Source organism: Equus przewalskii, chromosome 29 (assembly GCF_037783145.1).
Source record: "Equus przewalskii isolate Varuska chromosome 29, EquPr2, whole genome shotgun sequence".
In the NCBI taxonomy this organism is placed as follows: domain Eukaryota; kingdom Metazoa; phylum Chordata; class Mammalia; order Perissodactyla; family Equidae; genus Equus; species Equus przewalskii.
The window spans coordinates 24,845,318-24,864,512 of record NC_091859.1 but is presented as its reverse complement, the minus strand read 5'-3'; the positions used below and the strand labels follow the sequence as shown (position 1 = coordinate 24,864,512).

The 19,195-nt window shown below is 33.4% G+C and overlaps 1 protein-coding gene across 2 annotated transcripts in view; it reads left to right on the top strand.

The window, feature by feature from the left end:
* The window catches only part of BLTP3B (bridge-like lipid transfer protein family member 3B), a 92,066-nt gene that overhangs the window by 40,556 nt on the left and 32,315 nt on the right, over positions 1-19,195 (top strand). For both annotated transcript variants that reach the window (XM_008516382.2, XM_008516383.2), the window contains 8 exons: positions 1,962-2,151; positions 2,731-2,871; positions 4,024-4,194; positions 9,327-9,507; positions 11,774-11,857; positions 13,387-13,569; positions 14,098-14,216; positions 16,967-17,108. In XM_008516382.2, coding sequence (XP_008514604.1) covers positions 1,962-2,151; positions 2,731-2,871; positions 4,024-4,194; positions 9,327-9,507; positions 11,774-11,857; positions 13,387-13,569; positions 14,098-14,216; positions 16,967-17,108 — 1,211 coding nt within the window. The remainder of the gene's footprint in view (positions 1-1,961; positions 2,152-2,730; positions 2,872-4,023; positions 4,195-9,326; positions 9,508-11,773; positions 11,858-13,386; positions 13,570-14,097; positions 14,217-16,966; positions 17,109-19,195) is intronic.

Here is a 19,195-nt window from a genome sequence, read left to right as displayed (position 1 = left end):
CCTCAAGTGGTACAACATGGCAGCGCTGAACATTTATAGTCTTCTAGGTGCTGTGTAAAACCAGTGATCAAACTTTTGAGGAGGAACATAAACATGCAGATAACCACACACCCATACACACACACTTACCTCCTCCTCTTTCACCAAGTTTTGAACCACTGTTACATTAGTGCATTCTATGAGAATACCCACAGTCTCATCAGTGGCTTTCCACATAGGAATCTAATGGTGATCCATCCACTGCTTTGAGTTGACTGAAGACCAGGTTTATCAGATGTACAGTTTACGTTTGAACTACAGATAATAGTAACTGGGAAAAGAGCTTTCACATTAACTTCTTTGTAGTTTATCTATCATCCAGCAATTTAAGATTTTCAAGTTTAGATTATGATTTCAAGTTTGATGGAGTAGATTAAAGCAATTGGTCTTTAAATTGGCTAGAGACAGAAAAATTGGAGATAAAGTAGAAAAGTTTATAAGATTATTGAAAGAGGACAAGAAGATCAGGAAAATTGCTATTAATGACACTTATTTTAATTAGGTGTGGCAGAGTCAGATATTTTCTCGATGTGTGCTTGGTGTAGTTGATTCCTAATTCTTGTTTTTATAGTATCAATAAAATTTATAATTTTGGCCTTGTAATCATATGATGATAATCGTTAGATTTTGGCGTTTGGCAATATTGTTAATCTACTTCCATGTTTTTCAGACCTGCCTGATTATAACAGTCACTTTAGGTTGCTTATTAAATCTACAGAATCTTTTAGGCTCCTTCTTTTGAAATAATGATTCATTAGGTGTAGAAGGGTTATCAAGAATATAAATATGTAATTTTAACAATTCTTTATAGTCATGAAGTTTAGGGAAACACTTATCTAATTGATTTTGTTTTTAGCTAAGAGATTAAAATAGAGGGGAAATTAATAATTAACACATTGGTCCTTCCTTCTGTGCAGGATCTGTGGGCTGACAATGCTCCCACAGATTAATGGTCTAGTAAACTTGTAAGTTCAGAAATTTGATTTTATTACTTCATGTGGAAGAGATAAACATCTATGTTAAGGTTACTTAAACTCAGAATAGACTTATTTGTAAACTGGAATTTCATTTTTTAAATTTCTAGACTATTAAATATTAATTAGATATTTAATTTATGTAAATATACTGATAGTCTGTATTCCAGTCATGCTGTACTACTCATCATTCTCAAAATGTGATCTCTACTCCCTACTTCTCTGTGCCTTTGCTCATGCTTTTTTCTCTAAGATTTCCCTTTCTTCCCATCTCTTCCTGTGGAAAGTTCATCTTTCTTTCCTGGATAGATTTCTCCCTAGTTGAAAGCGGTTTCTTCCTCTACCAAATATACTGATGATTCCTTTATTAAAGCGCTTAATTACAGACTGCCTCATGTTTCAGTTACTAGGGTATGTGTTTTTTTCCTCCCCAAGTAACTTGTGAGCCCTATAGTGCCACTATATTTTGGTTTTCCTTATGTCCCAGCATCATTCACATAGTACGTGCTTAATAAATATTTGCTCAATTGAATTAGAGAATGTGAACTTTCTTGACCTTATTCCTAAATTATGAGATTATATTCCAGTTGGACTCTGTAGCCTTCTTTATGTCAAGAATTTTGCTCTCTCATTTACTTGATAGATGCTAGTTGTCTCGTGAATGCTTTTTGAGAGTAGGCAGCTTTGGATAGTGATTACAGTAACCTAATTTAGAGAGTAACTTCCAATTTTAAAAATCTTTTTTCACTTTGAGAAGAGCATTTTTATAACTTACGTGTAACCAGGCTAGATTATTGTGTGAACAAGAATTTTTTTTTGGAACAGAAATGAATAATAATATGACAGTTTGTGTACTTGTGTGACAATATTAACAGATAACATTTTCTCTTTTAATGATTTTTTTTTCGGTTTTAGTGCATTGTATCTTGTTTCACTTTGTTTTTCCAGTGAATATGGCTTTGCTGAAAAAGTGGTTGAGGGAATTACTGTTTGTGTAAATTCCATTGTCATCCGCATTGGAGCAAAAGCCTTCAATGCGTCCTTCGAACTTTCTCAGCTACGGATCTATAGCGTCAATGCAAACTGGGAGCATGGAGACTTAAGATTCACTCGTATTCAAGATCCGCAGAGGGGAGAGGTGAAAAGTGTTTTCTTTGCTTTCTTTCTTTAAAAAATGTTTTAGTCACTGATAAATAAAAGAGGATGTTTAAAATAATTACTTCTTATGGTTACCTAGATTCACATACCACTAGATTTACTCTTTCCTTTTAACTATACTTCTCTTAATCATTTAATTATAAAATGTGGATATTTTAATGTTTTTACTGTAATAAATCTTTCAACTTATAATGAGTCCTATTTTAACTTCTCAGCTACTCAGAATTGAATTTTAAATTTACAAAACTAAAATATGTTATTTAAATTCTTCTTGGTCACGTGAATCAAATGCTCTTTGTACTTTATATTAAAATTAAATTACTTAGAATAAAAGTATTAACAGCTTTACAGCTGAATATAATTATGAAGATGTGTTACTGAATTTGTTGAAAGTATACAATTTTACAAAATAAAAGCATAGTGAGTATATATTGAATGTCATGGAAATTAGTGAAGAGATAGTTTTTGTTTAACTTTTTTGTTTTTATTTTTACAAACCTACGTTTTTCTCATTCTATTTTGCATGAGTAAGTGAAACTAATCTCTGTATTCTCCTTAGGTTTTAACATTTAAAGAAATAAATTGGCAAATGATTCGAATAGAGGCAGATGCTACCCAAAGTTCGCATCTTGAAATTATGTGTGCTCCTGTTCGATTAATAACCAACCAATCAAAAATAAGAGTTACGCTTAAAAGAAGAGTAAGTCAACAGGATTACCTTTGTGATTCATGTAATAACTATTGAAATTGACAGAAAATTTTAAATAAATTTTAGGTGAAATATTGACATATTAAAACAATGCAAAATAAAAGGAAATATAGTGCCTCAAGTAATATTTGAAGAAATCTAGTGTAATGAGAACATATTTCAGTCTTCTAGGTTTAGTATTTAGATTTTTTTTTTAAAGATTTTATTTTATTTCTTTTTCCTTTTTCTCCCCAAAGCCCCTCAGTACATAGTTGTATATTCTTCGTTGTGGGTCCTCCTAGTTGTGGCATGTGGGACGCCGCCTCAGCGTGGTTTGATGAGCAGTGCCATGTCTGCACCTAGGATTTGAACCAACGAAACACTGGGCCGCCTGCAGCAGAGCGCGCGAACTTAACCACTCGGCCACGGGGCCAGCCCCTAGATTTTTATTTTTGATAAATTGAATAGATTTCTCAGTTGCCAAATATTTGTTGAACATTTATTTCTCCTATTGAATCTTGCTCAGGAGTGGGTAAGCAGCAAAGCCTTCATTATCAGTAACCAAAACTACTAGCTTTATAAGGTTATTAAGATATAACTGGTAATTTAGATAAATAGGGAAGATGATTACTTAAGGATGTCAGAAGTTGAGAGTCTACTGTGGATTGTGATGAAGTTTAATGAAGGAGTAATGAATTTTTTAACTATGGCTCAGTCAAAGCCTCAACAATATGTTTTGTGTTACTAGACACAAATCAGTATACTAAATTAAATTCAAGAGAATGTTTTTGGAGTATGACACTTAATACAAATATTCTGAAATGTGGTTAAAATAGCATTTTAATGTTTAACTAATTTTGATGCTTCTTTCTCTACTAGCATTAGTTTAATAACATAAGTAACTATATGATTTATTAGCTGTAAGTGCGAAATTAAATTATATAAGTACTTGTACCTGTTAGGGTTCAGGAATTTGTTGGTCTTTTCTACCACTGTACCTCCGAAACTAGGAGATATTTCTTCCATATCATAGGAACTCAATAAATATTTGGTGAATGAAGGATCTATATTTGATTCCATTAAAAAATTTTAAACGTTTTTTTAACAAAGTGCATTATAAGTTTTATTTCTTGGCTTAATTTTATGAATCATTTTTTCTGACAGTTAAAGGACTGCAATGTCATTGCAACAAAGTTAGTTCTAATATTGGATGACTTATTATGGGTTTTGACGGATTCCCAGTTGAAGGCTATGGTACAGTATGCAAAATCTCTTAGTGAAGCAATAGAAAAATCGACAGAACAAAGGAAGAGTATGGCTCCTGAACCTACTCAGGTATGCTATTAAGTTAACAGGAAAAAAAACTTACTTTACATTAAATGGTTTAAAAATCAGAGTGGTTAGTTGTTTTCTTTACAGGAAATAGATTGTAATACTTTGAGTCCAAGAATCTTCTTATATATTTTACTATATAATTTTACATACATGGTATGTATATGAAAAGGTATTAAATGTATTTCTATCTATATAGTGCTTATTTGGTTTGGAGGTCTGTACTAGACACTAGAGGTTAATAATGACATAAAAGTATTGATGTTATAAATATGTCTTTTCCGAAAGTTAAGAAAATACAATTTAAAAATTACCAAAGCAAAAGCAAAAGGAAGAAACCCAGGTCAGGGGAGGGAATGTGAGAATTAATAGTGCAGAAAACCAAAGCCCTGGGGAATTGCCGAAGTTGAACACAAAACTGTTAGAGTTGTCTGATGACGGGGGCAACAATGGGGGAAGCATAATGAGCTATTTAATGATCACTTTCTTAAAATCTGAAGCACTACTAGTTTTGTCCAAAGAGAAAAAGGTTTTCTAATCTTTCCCAGTACTAAATTCTGAGAATTTAACATGAAGATTTTTGTAGAAGAGACATTGAAAATCCCAATGGATAGTGTCTTTTGATGATTTTATAAAAAGTACAATTGAAGTTTTGTATCTACTCTTAATAAAAACTTAAGAGATGGGGCCAGCCCAGTGGCATAGTGGTTAAGTTTGCACGTTCTGCTTCAGCGGCCTGAGGTTCGCTGGCTCGGATGTCGGGTGCAGATCTGCGCACTGCTTGTCAAGCCATGCTGTGGCAGGCATCCCACATATAAAGTAGAGGAGATGGGCATGGATATTAGGTCAGGGTCAGTCTTCCTCAGCAAAGGGAGGAGGATTGGCGGCAGATGTTAGCTCAGGGCTAATCTTCCTCAAAAAGTTAATTAACTAAGTAATTAAAAAAACTTAAGGGATATTGTGAAATCATACTTCTGTGAAACTATTTCTTTGGAAACGGAGTAATATATCTCAAGTGTATAGCTTGTTGGTGATCTGGCTTGGTATGTGGGAGTGGCATATGTTTTAGGCTTTGCTTTGACTATCAAATTGGCATTATTTACTGCCTGCCTGCTTTGTCATAAGGCGCAGGGTTAGACACTGCAGATGTAAAAGTGAGTATTGTCTGACCCTGCCCTCAAGGATCTCAGAGTGTAATGGGGAGTCAAATATAAAACAAATCATTGCAGTTCAGCATAAATGCAAGAGCGCAGAATTTAAAATGAGGCTGAGGGGACTATAGAAGCACAAAGAAGTTTTAATTAACTGCTTGTGGAGTTTGGAAAGGTTTCACAAAGAGGATAATGAAATTAAATCTTAAAAATGAGTAAAAGTTCACAGGCCAGAGAAAGGGTATTTGAGATGAGGAAATAGAATCTGCACAAATGTGGTAGTGTTAAAGACAATGGTTTTTCTGATAAAGGAAAGGAGTTTGTTGTTATTAGAGCAGTGTTTTTGAAGGTGAGGTACACATACTTCTGGGGTATATGACAACTTTTCAAATTTTAAGGAAATTGAGTTCCACATCTTCCCTTTTGGTGTGTAATCTTTCTTAACTTCGTCTACCTTAGGATGTTCTTATGTTAAGATGTCAAACTGGTTCTCCCTTCCCATAATTATTCTTACCCTACTTTACAAATGAAAGGTATCCTTCTTACTCTTCCTCATTCTTACCATGATGGATTTGTTCAGGAAGAAAAAAACCCCAAAACCTTTGGGGAACAAGACAGGCAATTTGAAATATTGCTATCCATGTTGGAAGTGAATGACTAATAACAAAGTAACAAGTCAGGCGATTTTCACTTCTTTGCTTTCAACACATTTGAGGGAAAATCTAATAAATGTCAGCGATTAGATTATTAAAAATAATTTTTTATAATAGCTCACTTTGAGAATCCTGGCATGTAACTTGAGGGAGTTCAAAGAATCATGTCATGTTGCTAAAACAAAACTCATTTCATTCCAATCTACCTATTAATGTGAACACAGTTTTCCAGAACTTTCAGCCATAAAAACAAATAAATAGATAGAGCATTGATGGTGAACACTGTATCATGCTACCAATAAGTAGTATATATCTATTGAGAGAACTTCATGATTCTCTGGGGGAACCTAATTTTAAAAGTTTGATGAACAGAACACTGAACTATAGCATAGAATAGAGTTTTCCTGGGCAGGTAGCCTGAGTTTAAGCAGAAGTATGTGGTGAGTAGACATGAAGGACATTATCTGTTGAAGAATTTGGACTTTCTCCTTTAGGCATGTGGGAGCCAACGGAAATTTTTAAATAGGAAAGGACAATCAAACATGACGTGGTCGTATTATAGAGGATGGAGTGAAGAAGAGAAAGATTGCCAGTCTGGAGGAGGAGTGGACTTGAACCTCTGGTAGTGGTTTGAAAGAAGAAATAACAGCCAAGTTAGGGAGAGATAATCTGAGTCTTTCATCAGTTGAAAATGAAGAGAGAAAAGTTGAGGACTTTTTGAATGATAATTGGTAGTTCCATTAGCCAATAAAGGGAATGCAGAAAAAGGAAGCAGATTTGATTAAGGGAGATAAGGCTTAGAAAAGGTAATAATGTTCTATTTTGGAATTGAAGACACAATTAAAGAAGTACAGGAGGTAATATTTTATAATCTTACCATCATAGACATAAACACTAGTCTGTTAAGGCTTGCATTGAGGACTTGTGTAGCTTAGGATGTCATTAACAGAGATGGTAGTTGAAATTAAAGACTAATAGACAAGTGTTGGTGTTACTGTAGCTCCTATTTATATGATATGTGGATATGTTTATATAATGTTTATATAAGATAGAATATAGATTAGGAAACTAGAAACAAGGACAAAATTCTATAATCCTACCACCATAACAAAACCAGTATTAGCATTTTGAGGTATTTCCTTACAGATTTTTTGCCTAGGAGTCTTCATTTTTCCCTAGTTTTAGTAAGGATGCAGTTAAGTGGATATATACAATTTGCTTCAACGTTGTTAGTCCTTATAATTATTTTGTGTTGCTCCATAATATTTCATAGTAGATCTACTTAACCATTCACATTACCATAGAGTTTCTTTCTTGGGTGGCAGTTGTCACATTACTACTTTAGGTATCATGTAGAATCTCCTGATTATTTGAGGTACCAAGAGTGGATCAGAGAGTGAAGTAGTTGACCGTGTTCCTTTGCGCAGCTTTATAACTTGACAGCTGTCTTCTATCATAAATATTTGCTTTGCTTCATCCTCTCCTTCTCTAAAAGAGAAAGAAGACTACATTGAAAATTATGAGATATTATAATTATTCCTGAGACAAAAGAGTTTTTAGTGGCCCGCTTTTTCCCCCACAAACAGCATCTAAAAACCTGAATCTACCACAGTATTAAGAAAAGAGTGTTAGGGAGATTAATGTTTATGGTTTATTTATATCATTATTTATCTTGGTGAAGAAGAGAGAAAACATAAAGAAATACAGGAGAGTGTTTTCTTTCAACATAGTATCATCATAGACGTAAATACTAGTCTGTTAAGGCTTTGAAAGTAGAAGGGGAAAAACATAAGAAAAAGTGATTTTTCTGATGGAAATCAGTTTAACAGTTAATTAGTAAAAAAATTTTGCTTGAGCTCCTAGAATTTAAGGCTTTACAGCTATATTTCATCTTTCCTTTTCTTTAATTACTGTACACCCCAATCATTTTCATTGAGAGATTCTCATTTACTGAGTACACTTTGAAATTCTTTTACAGTATGATCATAGTTCTTAATAGATATTTGTAAATATGTACACATACAAAATATATATAATTTTCCATAAATAACCAACTACACTTTTATTAATGAAGTTTTTTTTGAAGAAGAAGATTAGCACTGAACTAACATCTGCTGCCAATCCTCCTCTTTTTGCTGAGGAAGACTGGCCCTGAGCTAACATCCATGCCCATCTTCCTCCACTTTATATGTGGGACACCTACCACAGCATGGCTTGCCAAGCCAGTGCCATGTCAGCACCCAGGATCTGACTTGGCGAACCTCGGGCCACCAAAGCGGAACGTGCCTACTTAACTGATGTGCCACCGGGCTGGCCCCTGTTCTTTTTTTTTTTTGTGAGAAAAATTGGCTCTGTGCTAACATCTGTTGCCAATCTTCCTTTTTTTCTCCACAAAGCCCCAGTTAGTTGTATATCCTAGTTGTAGGTCGTTCTAGTTCTTCTATATGGGATGCCACCAAAGAATGGCTCGATGAGCAGTGTGTAGGTCTGCGCCCAGGATCCGAACTGGCAAACCTGGGCTGCCAAAATAGAGTGCACAAGCTTAACCAATTGGCCATGGGGCTGGCCCCTGACTTGTTCTTAATTAGGAAGTTTTTAATATTTTTTAATGAAAAGTTTGGTCTTCATTTTGTTAATCATTACCAAAGTTTCATATACAGTTCTATGGCTAATATATCAGATCATCTCACAGTATACTTATGTATGCAGAATTATTTTAGGCGATTAGAGGTTCACATATGTCTTTATACTTCAATAGTATTCTCTGCTCCTTGGGGAGAAAGGAATTTGAACTCACAATCTATTATAAATCTCTTCTGCTTTCTGGCTTCTTCAGATATCCAAGTTCAAAAGATGCACCATGCCTCTTATGAGAGGCACCAGAGCACTTACTGTGTTACATAATATCACAAGCACTTTTGCAAGGAAATGCTTTCTTTCTGGAGGATATATAATAGTGTATGCAGCTGATGTATACAGGGCTCACATTTGTTTTTTAATATATATAGCTAATAATATTCAAATAACCTACCTTCAGTAGTTAATAAATAGATTTTCTAAAGCAAGGACTATAAATATGTAAATATAACTATTCAGATATTTACCCAAACATACTGGCTTTATATTCAAATTGTGTAATTCTCCAGTTTTTAGATTTTAGTTTTATTTCTATATAATTCAGAAAGCATTTTAGGAGAACTGAGTTATTAATATAAAAGAAAATATAGTAGCTTATTTTTCATTACTTTATTGCTAAAAATATTTAAATTTTCTTGCATGGGGAATTTCAAATATTTTGCTTGTAGTGATGAGGCAGTTTTCAATCTTTTAGAGCTCTACAGTAGCCCCATCTACCCAGCATGTGAAGACACCACAGACTTCAAATGCTCCTGATCTAAATGATGCAATTGTGAAACTATTCAATGATTATGATGTTAAAGAAACTTCTCATCATTTAGTGATTTCTCATCTAGATCTACACATATGTGATGATATTCATGCTAAAGAAAAAGGTAATAAAAGCTACTTATTTCAAACCATTTTGGTTTTTCTAGAATGTACTACAAAACTAGATTATTTTATCATATGTAATATGTAGTGTGTACTATAACTGGTCATAATTTTATCACTCATATGAGATATGTAGATGAAATGTAATTTTAAGCATTATATATTGATGTGAAATTTTATTTTGCTTTAGTAGTTAGTACTTCAGCACAATTAATTGTTAGCTATCAGTACTAACAGTAAAATTAGGTTTAACAAAAAATCAAAGACTGAACAGATGACATCCTTGGTAGGTGATGAAATATTAGACCTGTCTTTGAATTAACTTTTTCATAATTTGAAATTGTCCATAAATCATATTTTAGTCCATACTTAATTCATAATTATTTGCACGTGTTTTCAGCACAGTGGTTTATCTACATATTTCTAACCCCATGTGCATATAAATGCAATTTATGTGGCTGTTTAACATTTCTTGTGTCTTCTACCCCAAATTCTCCCAAAATTTGGTTAGGAAGCTAAACTCTATTTAGAAAGATTTTTTTTCTTTTAGCTTTTGTTTCTCTTATTTTTCCTTAGTCAGTAGACACAGGTAAGGGGGTAAGAAGCTGCTGTTGATCACTTTGAAAATCTGTGGTTCTATAATCGAGGTGCCGGGCATTTCTGTTTCTCCATCGGAGCGTGTCCCTGGCCCCTAAGTACTGGAAGGATTCAGGTAGTCTTCTAGGACAGTGGTCCTCACACTTTGGTGAGCATAAGAATCATGCTGAGGATCTTTTTAAAATGGATTAGCTGACCCATGTACCTCAGACCTGAATCAGAATCTGTGTCTATGAAAATTATTGCTCTGGATTTTTAAAACTAGGTGAATATTGAGACTCACTCTGAATCCTTAGCAATGGAAGTTATCCTGCCTTCATCAGACAAGTCGGCCAGGTGTCAGCTACCAGATAAAAGGGTGAGGAAGATTTGGAGTTTGGAGAGGGATTTGTTGCTTTTCCTTTGTCCACCTTTGTGTCATTTGGCTTATATTTGGAGTTTTCTGCCTTAGCAATTTGAAAGGAAAATCCAAAACAGTGAAAACAAACCAAAATAACAAAACGGGGGGTCAAGGTTAAGTAGTAAGCAAAGGAACAGAGAAAATGTTTTCTAAGCTCATTTACATTCCTTACTCTTTCATCGAGTAAGCTAAATGATGTTATTTAAGGGGAAAACACCTCCGCCAAAATAATTCCCTCATAGTACAAATACATAATTAGTTCTTTAATTAGTTCTCTGCTATTCTAACGTACAAAAGGTCTGAATTGTTTTTTCATAAGTTTGAAAAACTCATTTGCTGGCAAAACTTGACCTAAACAAACACATTGCTATTTATCTTCTTTATTTTACTCACTTGGTATAAATATTCAAGTTTTGCGGTAGAATTACTATTTTTTATTACTTAGTGCCGCCTCAGAACCTGCTGGGAGTATTGTATGATATGCCTTGTGTATATATACCATGTTAGTTTCACAAAGTCTAAAAAAATTCTGAATTCTGAAACATTTGGCTCCAAGGGTTTTAAATAAGGGATTGTAAATCTGTACTAGAAATTCTGCTAGTTGAGATAAATTGGAGTTAGCAAATTAATATAGAGAGTATGTACATAGCTCTATCTTAATTTGTATTTGATTTGTCCATGCTGTTTTAAAATTTGATTTTTATATTGGAGTTACACTGACTTGTGATCTGTTTCTGATCTTAATTTAGCTATGTGACCTTCAACAACTTGCCTAATCTAAGACTCAGTTTCTTCTTCAGTAGGATGCAGGATGATATGGAGTAGTCGTTAAGATTTCCTAGGTTCAGAACTAGCTCTACACTTACTGGCTCTATGCCCTTGGTCTGTTTACTTAACTTCTTTGTGTCTCAATTTCCTTATCTAGAAAATGGGCATAATAATAATAGTACCTATCTCATAGGGTTGTTATGAAGAGCAAATAAGTAAGTATACCTATAAATATTTGAAACAGTGCTTGCCATATGGTTAGGGCTGTAAATATAAATGTTCTGCTATTTTTGTATCCGCAACTTTTAGCCTAACACCTTGCAAATGATAGGGGCTCCATAAGTACTTATTAGATTGAATTACATTTCCTAAAATCATTAATATATTTTCCATGATAACAGAGAGAAGGTTATCACTCACTGCTTAGTCTACAAGTATGACTAAGTGTTTTTGATATTTGCTTAATGTTTCTTTCTTTTGATTCCATCTTTTTCTTTTCCTAGAGTCAAGCAGACGTATTACTGGAGGAGCTATGCAACTGTCTTTTACACAGCTAACTGTAGATTATTATCCTTATCACAAAGCAGGTGTGTGGAACAATTTCTTTAAAAGTTGCTTTAAAGTTATATAGCCCATTTATTTCATTTTGTTTTGTTTTATTATTTTGTTTCAATTTAATTTTTTAAGGAGAAAAGAGATCAAGACATTTGTTAGTGTTTTTCCCCCAGCAATATCTTACCAAGAAAATATAATTGCCATGGAAAATATTCATGCACTTCATATTGAGGTTTATGTAGATAATTAGAAAGTATAATTGTTAGAAATTGACAATATTCTAAATAACTGATTTAAAACTTAGAAAAAATCAGAATACAAAGCACATATTTGTGCTTTTTTGTTAATTGTGACAAAAGCAAGGTATTGATATGTTTTGAATTTTTAAATGATATATTTATATATTAAAAAAATCAAAAAAACATAAAGCAAAAGAATAACGATTTTAGCTATGTTGTAGGGTTCCAGGTACTTTTTTAAACTTTTCTATATTTTCTAAATTTCATCAATAAATAAGGCTTTAATACCTAATTTAGTTTAGTAGGCTCTTTAATAATCAAATATTGCTAGGTTCTTTTCCTCCAAATATTAAAAACAAAAAATATGTATGTTTATGGTCTAATTAAGTAATGTGACCTTATACCATCATCTCTGCATTTTGGTGGTATGTGGCTTTTTTTTTTTAATTTACACAAATAAGAAAAAACAAATAACTATAGTGAGTTTTCCAGGACTTTAAAAAATTGATAAAATTTTTCCATCTTCCAGTGTTTGTCATTTCTGTATCAGTACCTGACATAATTTAAAGGTTGCACTATTTATTTTGGTTTTCATTTGAAGGGCTTTGTTTTATATTCTGTCCTCCTGATTCCTAAGTTACTTACATATACTTCAAATATTTTTAACTGCATATTATGCATATTATGACTTTTAGTCACAAAGTATTCTTAACCCTTTTATGTACGTAATACTTTTCTTAGTTGCTACAGAGAAACTTGATAATTCTGATTTTTTATTTTCCCTCCAAAAAATGTATATATGGATATTGATAGATATGAATATATCTATATCTTTAGATCTGATATCCGTCTTGAGAATCTTTATTGGTCTCTTAAGTTTTTAAATATTCTTCGTCTTATCATTTGTATGGATAGGTTTTTGTTAGTCACTTTACAACAAATCTTTGATGAAAAGACTTCTTTCTGTGATGGTATTTTCTGGGATTTTGTCCACTGAAGGTATGCCAAGTGGTTGGGCATTCAATGGAGGCCGACCAGCAGAGCTGCTTCTAATTGAAAGTTTGAGTGATGTTCTACCAAGGACGGGTTCTAGATAGAAACTCTCCCAAATTATTTGCTTTTGACATTCTTTCCCTCTATTCTAAATGTTTTATTCCTATTTTCTAGGAAAATTAAAATCTGTTGTAGCTGAAGGCTGTAAATTTATTGGAAGATTAGAGAATTCCTTGAGAAAATGAATAAATTTCATTAGAAGCATTACTATAAAAGAATAAATAAAAATTATGCATTTTTTAGTGAAATACCTGTTATTCATTTTTCAGGAGATAGTTGTAATCATTGGATGTATTTTAGTGATGCAACCAAGACAAAAAATGGATGGGCCAACGAGTTGTTACATGAATTTGAGTGCAACGTTGAAATGCTTAAACAGGCTGTAAAAGATCATAATGTAGGTTCACCTCCTAAATCCCCAACACATGCTTCTCCCCAGCACACACAAACAGGTATTTTACCTATAACAGCATTATGACATTCCCCTAATATATAGTGTGTGTGTGTGTATGTGTGTATGTGTGTGTTTGTGTATGTATGTGTGTGATCATAATATAATTTCTATAAATAAACTATCGTGTTTAATTAATGTCTAAAAATTCTGCACCTCATTCAGACCGTAGGTTTGTGGACCAAGTGCCTTTTAAATTAATAGGACCTATAAGAGTAATACCTACATTTCAGACTCTTAAATGGCTAGTAAATCTCTCTTTTTAACAAGAAGTCTAGCCAAAAGTTCTTGTATGAGAGTATCTTAAATGTGATGTAAGTATGATTCCTATTTAAAGAATAATCATCACAAAAATAAATCACAATAACTTATATTCCTCTATCAGTTTATATATAAAGTGTTTCCACATATACTATCTTGTTTGAGAAATTAGGTTCATTTATATTTCTAGTAGCTGTCTTAATAATAAAAGATTGACCGTTACAAATAATTTTGCAATAAATTGAAAAGAGTTTTTGTTTTCCCACAGAGAAAGACTCAGCTCTGAAAGGGACTTCCAGAACACCTTCAGTATTATCTGAACAATCCAAAGCAAAGTTAATGTCTAGTTCTGTTGTGGTTAGACTTGCAGATTTCAATATATACCAGGTATGTTTTATTTTTTTAAATTAAATCTTCTGATAAACACCTTTAGTATCCTCTGCAAGCAGCTCTTAGAAATTAATGCCACCATTTTATTTAAAAACATCTTGACAAGTTTTATGAAACGGCTAAATTAGATGGGAAAGAAAATATCAGTTCATTAATTTTTGTTTATATGCTTACCCAGAATTAGGCAAACTGTGAGGTTAAGGGCATAGTCCTCCTGACTGCCAAGTCTGCATAAGACCTGAGACCAGAAGTCTTCTGGGGTTTTCCCTAAACTACCTGCAGATTCAAGGATTCACTGGAAAAACTCACAGAACTTACTGAAATCAGTTATACTGAATCACATTTATTATAGGGAAAGAATATGAATTAAAACTAGCTATAGGAAAAACAGAGTGGAGTCTGGGAGGGTTCCAAATTCAGAACTTCCTTGTCCTCAGGACATATTAGGCTCCGACCGTGAATGTGTAACAATATACATGAAATATTGCCCATGTAGTTGAACTCAGTCTCTAGGTATACTGATACCAGGTGACCCAAACTCTCTACCCTCTAAACATTATTAAGACTATCAAGTGTGGCCATCCCTACTCTGAGTCATCTTGTGATCCCATGGGTCCACCATGAATAGGAAATTCCAAGAGTTTAAAATTACTTCCTAGGAGCAGGAGCAAAGGCCAGACGTCTCTTTGGAGGTCAGATTCCCTGTTACACAGTAATCTTAGTGGAAAAAATGAAAATACCTTTTTTTACTTTATTGAACTACCGAGTATTGGCTATACTGTGAACATGATTTTGTAGGTAAGAACTCTGCCCCCTTTATACTAATAATCTTATTCCAGCTGTAAGCATACAACGTGTTATTACATCACAGTCCTTGAGACCAATACAATAGAATATATGACCTATTTTAAAAAGAATTTCAGTTGTGTATTATCATTTATGAATTGTTCTGGTTTGATGAGCCTGAGACTTGAAGATTTAGGTTTATCTGAAAAGTTTTCATTTTACTCGGTGGTTTTCAGCTGGGGCCAGTTTTGTCCACCAGGGGACATCTGATGATGTCTGAGAACAGTTTTGGTGGTCAGAGCTTGAGGGAGTTGCTGCTAACAGCTAGTGGATAGAGATCAGGGATGCTGCTGCACATTCTACAATGCACTGGACAGCCCCCACAACAAAGAATTATCTGGCCCAAGATGTCAGTAGTGCCAATTTTGAGAAACTTTGATTTAACAGTTATTTTCCCTGCAGTTGTTTCTGTCTTTACATTCTGTATATAATGCATCTTATTTGAAGCAGACTTTAAATTACAAGATTTAAGTAAATTCATATGGAAATGGGGGAGGAGAATCACCCATAATCCCAAATGGTTGATGGTGACATGAAATACACTAAAGAAATTCCGCATACACAAACACACCAAAACAAAACAGGCAAATCAAGATAATTGGAAGAAAATAAACTAGTATGTGCGTCCCAATTTGAATAACCTTTTAACTATTAAAAGAAAACGAGAGGTGCCAGCCTGGTGGTGTAGTGGTTAAGTTTGTACATTCTGCTTCCGCGGCAGCCTGGGGTTCACAGGTTTGGATCCCAGGCGTGGACCTAGCACAGCGCCTCAAGCCATGCTGTGGTGGCATCACACATAAAAAAAAATTAGAGGAAGGTTGGCACAGATGTTAGCTCAGGGCCAATCTTCCTCACAAAACAACAACAAAAAAACAAGAATAAGCTGTTGTCTATAAAATAACTTGACACTTTGAGTTGAAAAGGATTAGTTTCCATATATGCAGAGAAAGGCTTCTTAATTAGATAATGTAAAGAAGTGACTTAAAGACTGTACAAATAAAAGGTTAGATTAGCAGTTTACACAAGAGGAAACAAACCATTGAAAAAACATTCTTCTTCATGTGAGAAATACACGTTTGCTGAATGAATGAGAAAAACTAACCTTGAGATACATCCCTTGGTCTACTAAACAAGCAATTGATAAAACTTCTATTGGTTGAACTTTGGGGAAATTAGTACATCCATTTTTGATGTAATTACAAATTAGCTGTTTTGGGGGCAGAGTGAAAAGGTGTAACAAGAACCTTAAAACTAATAGCCTTTTTGGAAAAATAATTTAAGAGATCAAACTATTTGACAGAAGCATTTATAGTTGTATTATTTTTAAATTTTTATTGTGGTAAAATATACATAACATAAAATTTACCATCTTAACCATTTAAGTGTATAGTTCATCAGCATTGAGTACATTTACATTGTTGTGCAACCATCACCACTGTCCATCTCCATAATCTTATTATCCCAAACTGAAACTCTATATAGCTATATTATTTTTCATGGTAGTAAAGAAATTGTAGTACAGAATTATTATAAGGCACATACTGGGAAAGCATTCTGTTCTTAAGGACTTGGATCTGTGTCCTGACTACCACTTACTAATTTGTATTACCTTATAGAAATATTCTGTTATTTTAAGGCTCAAAATAATTAGTTTGCAAGAAATATTGTATGGAGTTGATTTTATAATTAATAAGACTCCACAAGAAATTATGGTTTTCTGAATAGTTGATTGGTATTATTTAAAAATAATGTTATGTATATAATAAAATTTGCCTTGGAAATTAACCATTAATAAATTATTAGAAATAGTTATAAGGGTTTGAAGTGATGTCCATATTGCGTAAAGTCTTTGGAAAGGGCTTTATTCAGCGTTACTTGAATAAACTCAATTCTTTTTTCAGGTCTCCACAGCAGAACAATGTCGTTCTTCCCCCAAAAGTATGATTTCTTGCAATAAAAAATCCCTGTATCTTCCACAAGAAATGTCAGCTGTCTATATAGAATTCACAGAATATTACTATCCAGATGGAAAGGATTTTCCAAGTAAGAGAGTTTCCTGTTTTGTTATTATTTGTCCATTACTTGGGAAGTTGTACTCTTCTTGCCAAGTTTTTGAGTTTTATAAATGTGAAAAAAGAAATAGAAGTCCGTTTTCTTTACTCTTTTCATTGTGTGTAGTGTATAACCCTTTTATGGCATTTTTAGATATTCTTATTTGTTCATATGTTCTTTTTCCTCACTAACTTGTAGCAGCCTTGATGTCAGGAATCACGTAGTATTTATGCTTCATTTTATTCTTGAGATTTGACTCATTTTTGTGCTTAGTAACTGTTTGTTAAATGAAAGAATGAATGAAAGTTAGGTTATTTGTAAAACAAGGTCATTTTTTTTTCTTTAGTGAAACTCCAGTTATATTTCACTATATCAAACTCTATATTTCATTGAAAAATGAATAATGAAGTTATTCTTTTAGCCATAGGGAATTTGGAGGGCTAGTTCTTAATGTCCAAGTATATACTTTGAACAACTTTTGGCATTGGTCTTTAGTTAGAAACACTATAGTACGTGAATTTTTTATTTGTAAGCTACTTTGGCTTCCTAAAGTTAAAATGACTATACATTTATGTGTTCTGAGTATTAAAATTCTCTTAGCTCAGCTCATCCAGAAGTTCTTCAAACTAAGATTTGGATTTGTTTATGTGGTGCCTTTTTTATTATTTTGGTTGAAAAGTATAAGTGTTCAAGTGAAATATGTTATTGGAGGAAAAATCTTTTACGTCCTCTCTTTAAAAGTGGAACTCCAAAATACTTTGACCTACTTAACCATTTGTTTAATACTGACTCAATGAAGGTTTATAGTTTCAAAGGAAATTTCTATTGTTCATGCCTTTGTCGTTAAGTAAAAAGAAGGGAGCCTGGAAATTACTTTGGAGAAACAGATGTCAAACTGTTTTATCGCTTTAATCCTCGTTTCTGCCAAACTTTTGGGATCTAATCTTCACCATCTTCATGCTTTTCAACAGTCTTTTGTGTATTTCTCATTTGTTCTCCTACCTTCCTGACTAAAATGATGAGAAAATTAAGATAAGTTAAGACATTTTTCAGTACCTTATATAAAAGAGTAAAGGCACAGCTGAAACTCAAGCATGAACCCTTCTGAATCAAAATTCATTGTTTTTTTTTTCCCCTTTACTGTCTTCCCAGGGTATTCTCAGCCGTTTGTCTGTAATTGGATAATCCCTTTTTTTTTTTTTTTTTAAGGAAGATTAGCCCTGAGTTAACTACTGCCAATCCTCCTCTTTTTGCTGAGGAACACTGGCCCTGAGCTAACATCCATGCCCATTTCCCTCTACTTTATACATAGGATGCCTACCACAGCATGGCTTTTGCCAAGTGGTGCCGTGTCCGCACCTGGGATCCGAACCAGCGAACCCCAGGCCGCAGAGAAGCAGAATGTGTGAACTTAACTGCTGCACCAGCAGGCTGGCCCTGGATAATCCCTTTGTTTCCAGCCCTCCCACTCCAGAAAACTGTTTTCCTTAAGTAATTCGTCATTGAACTAGTAATTTTTCTTCAGAGTGAAAACTAGTTCCCAGGATTTCTGACTGCCTATCTAGGTTTATTTCTATCAATTTTGTTAATGTGTGCCAAAGGAATTTATAATTCCGTTCTATAATCTATACATTTTTTTCTAATAAAAATAATGAGCAGTGTAAACCCTAGCCCCCTGGATACCTAGGAGTGGAATTGCTAGGTTATGTTTAACTGTTTTGAATTAACTTTTTATTATGGAAGTTTTCAAACGTACACAAAAGTAAAGAAGATGTATGTTGAATCCCTATGTACAGGGATCCATTTTCACTCCTCATGTTTGATCTCTCACTTAGGCGATCCAACTTAAAAAATTTATGTAACTTTTTTTGTAATTGTAAATGTAATACATGTTCATTATATTTTTTTTTAAAAAGAGAAAATGCCAAAAATAAAAAATTGCCCGTGAGCCTGTAATTTAGAGACAACTTCTGCTAAAATGTAAGTGTATTAGTTTTCTGGGGTTTTTATAACAAAGAACCACAAACTGGGTGGTTTTAACCACAGAAATTTATTTCCTGACAGTTCTGGAGGCTCAA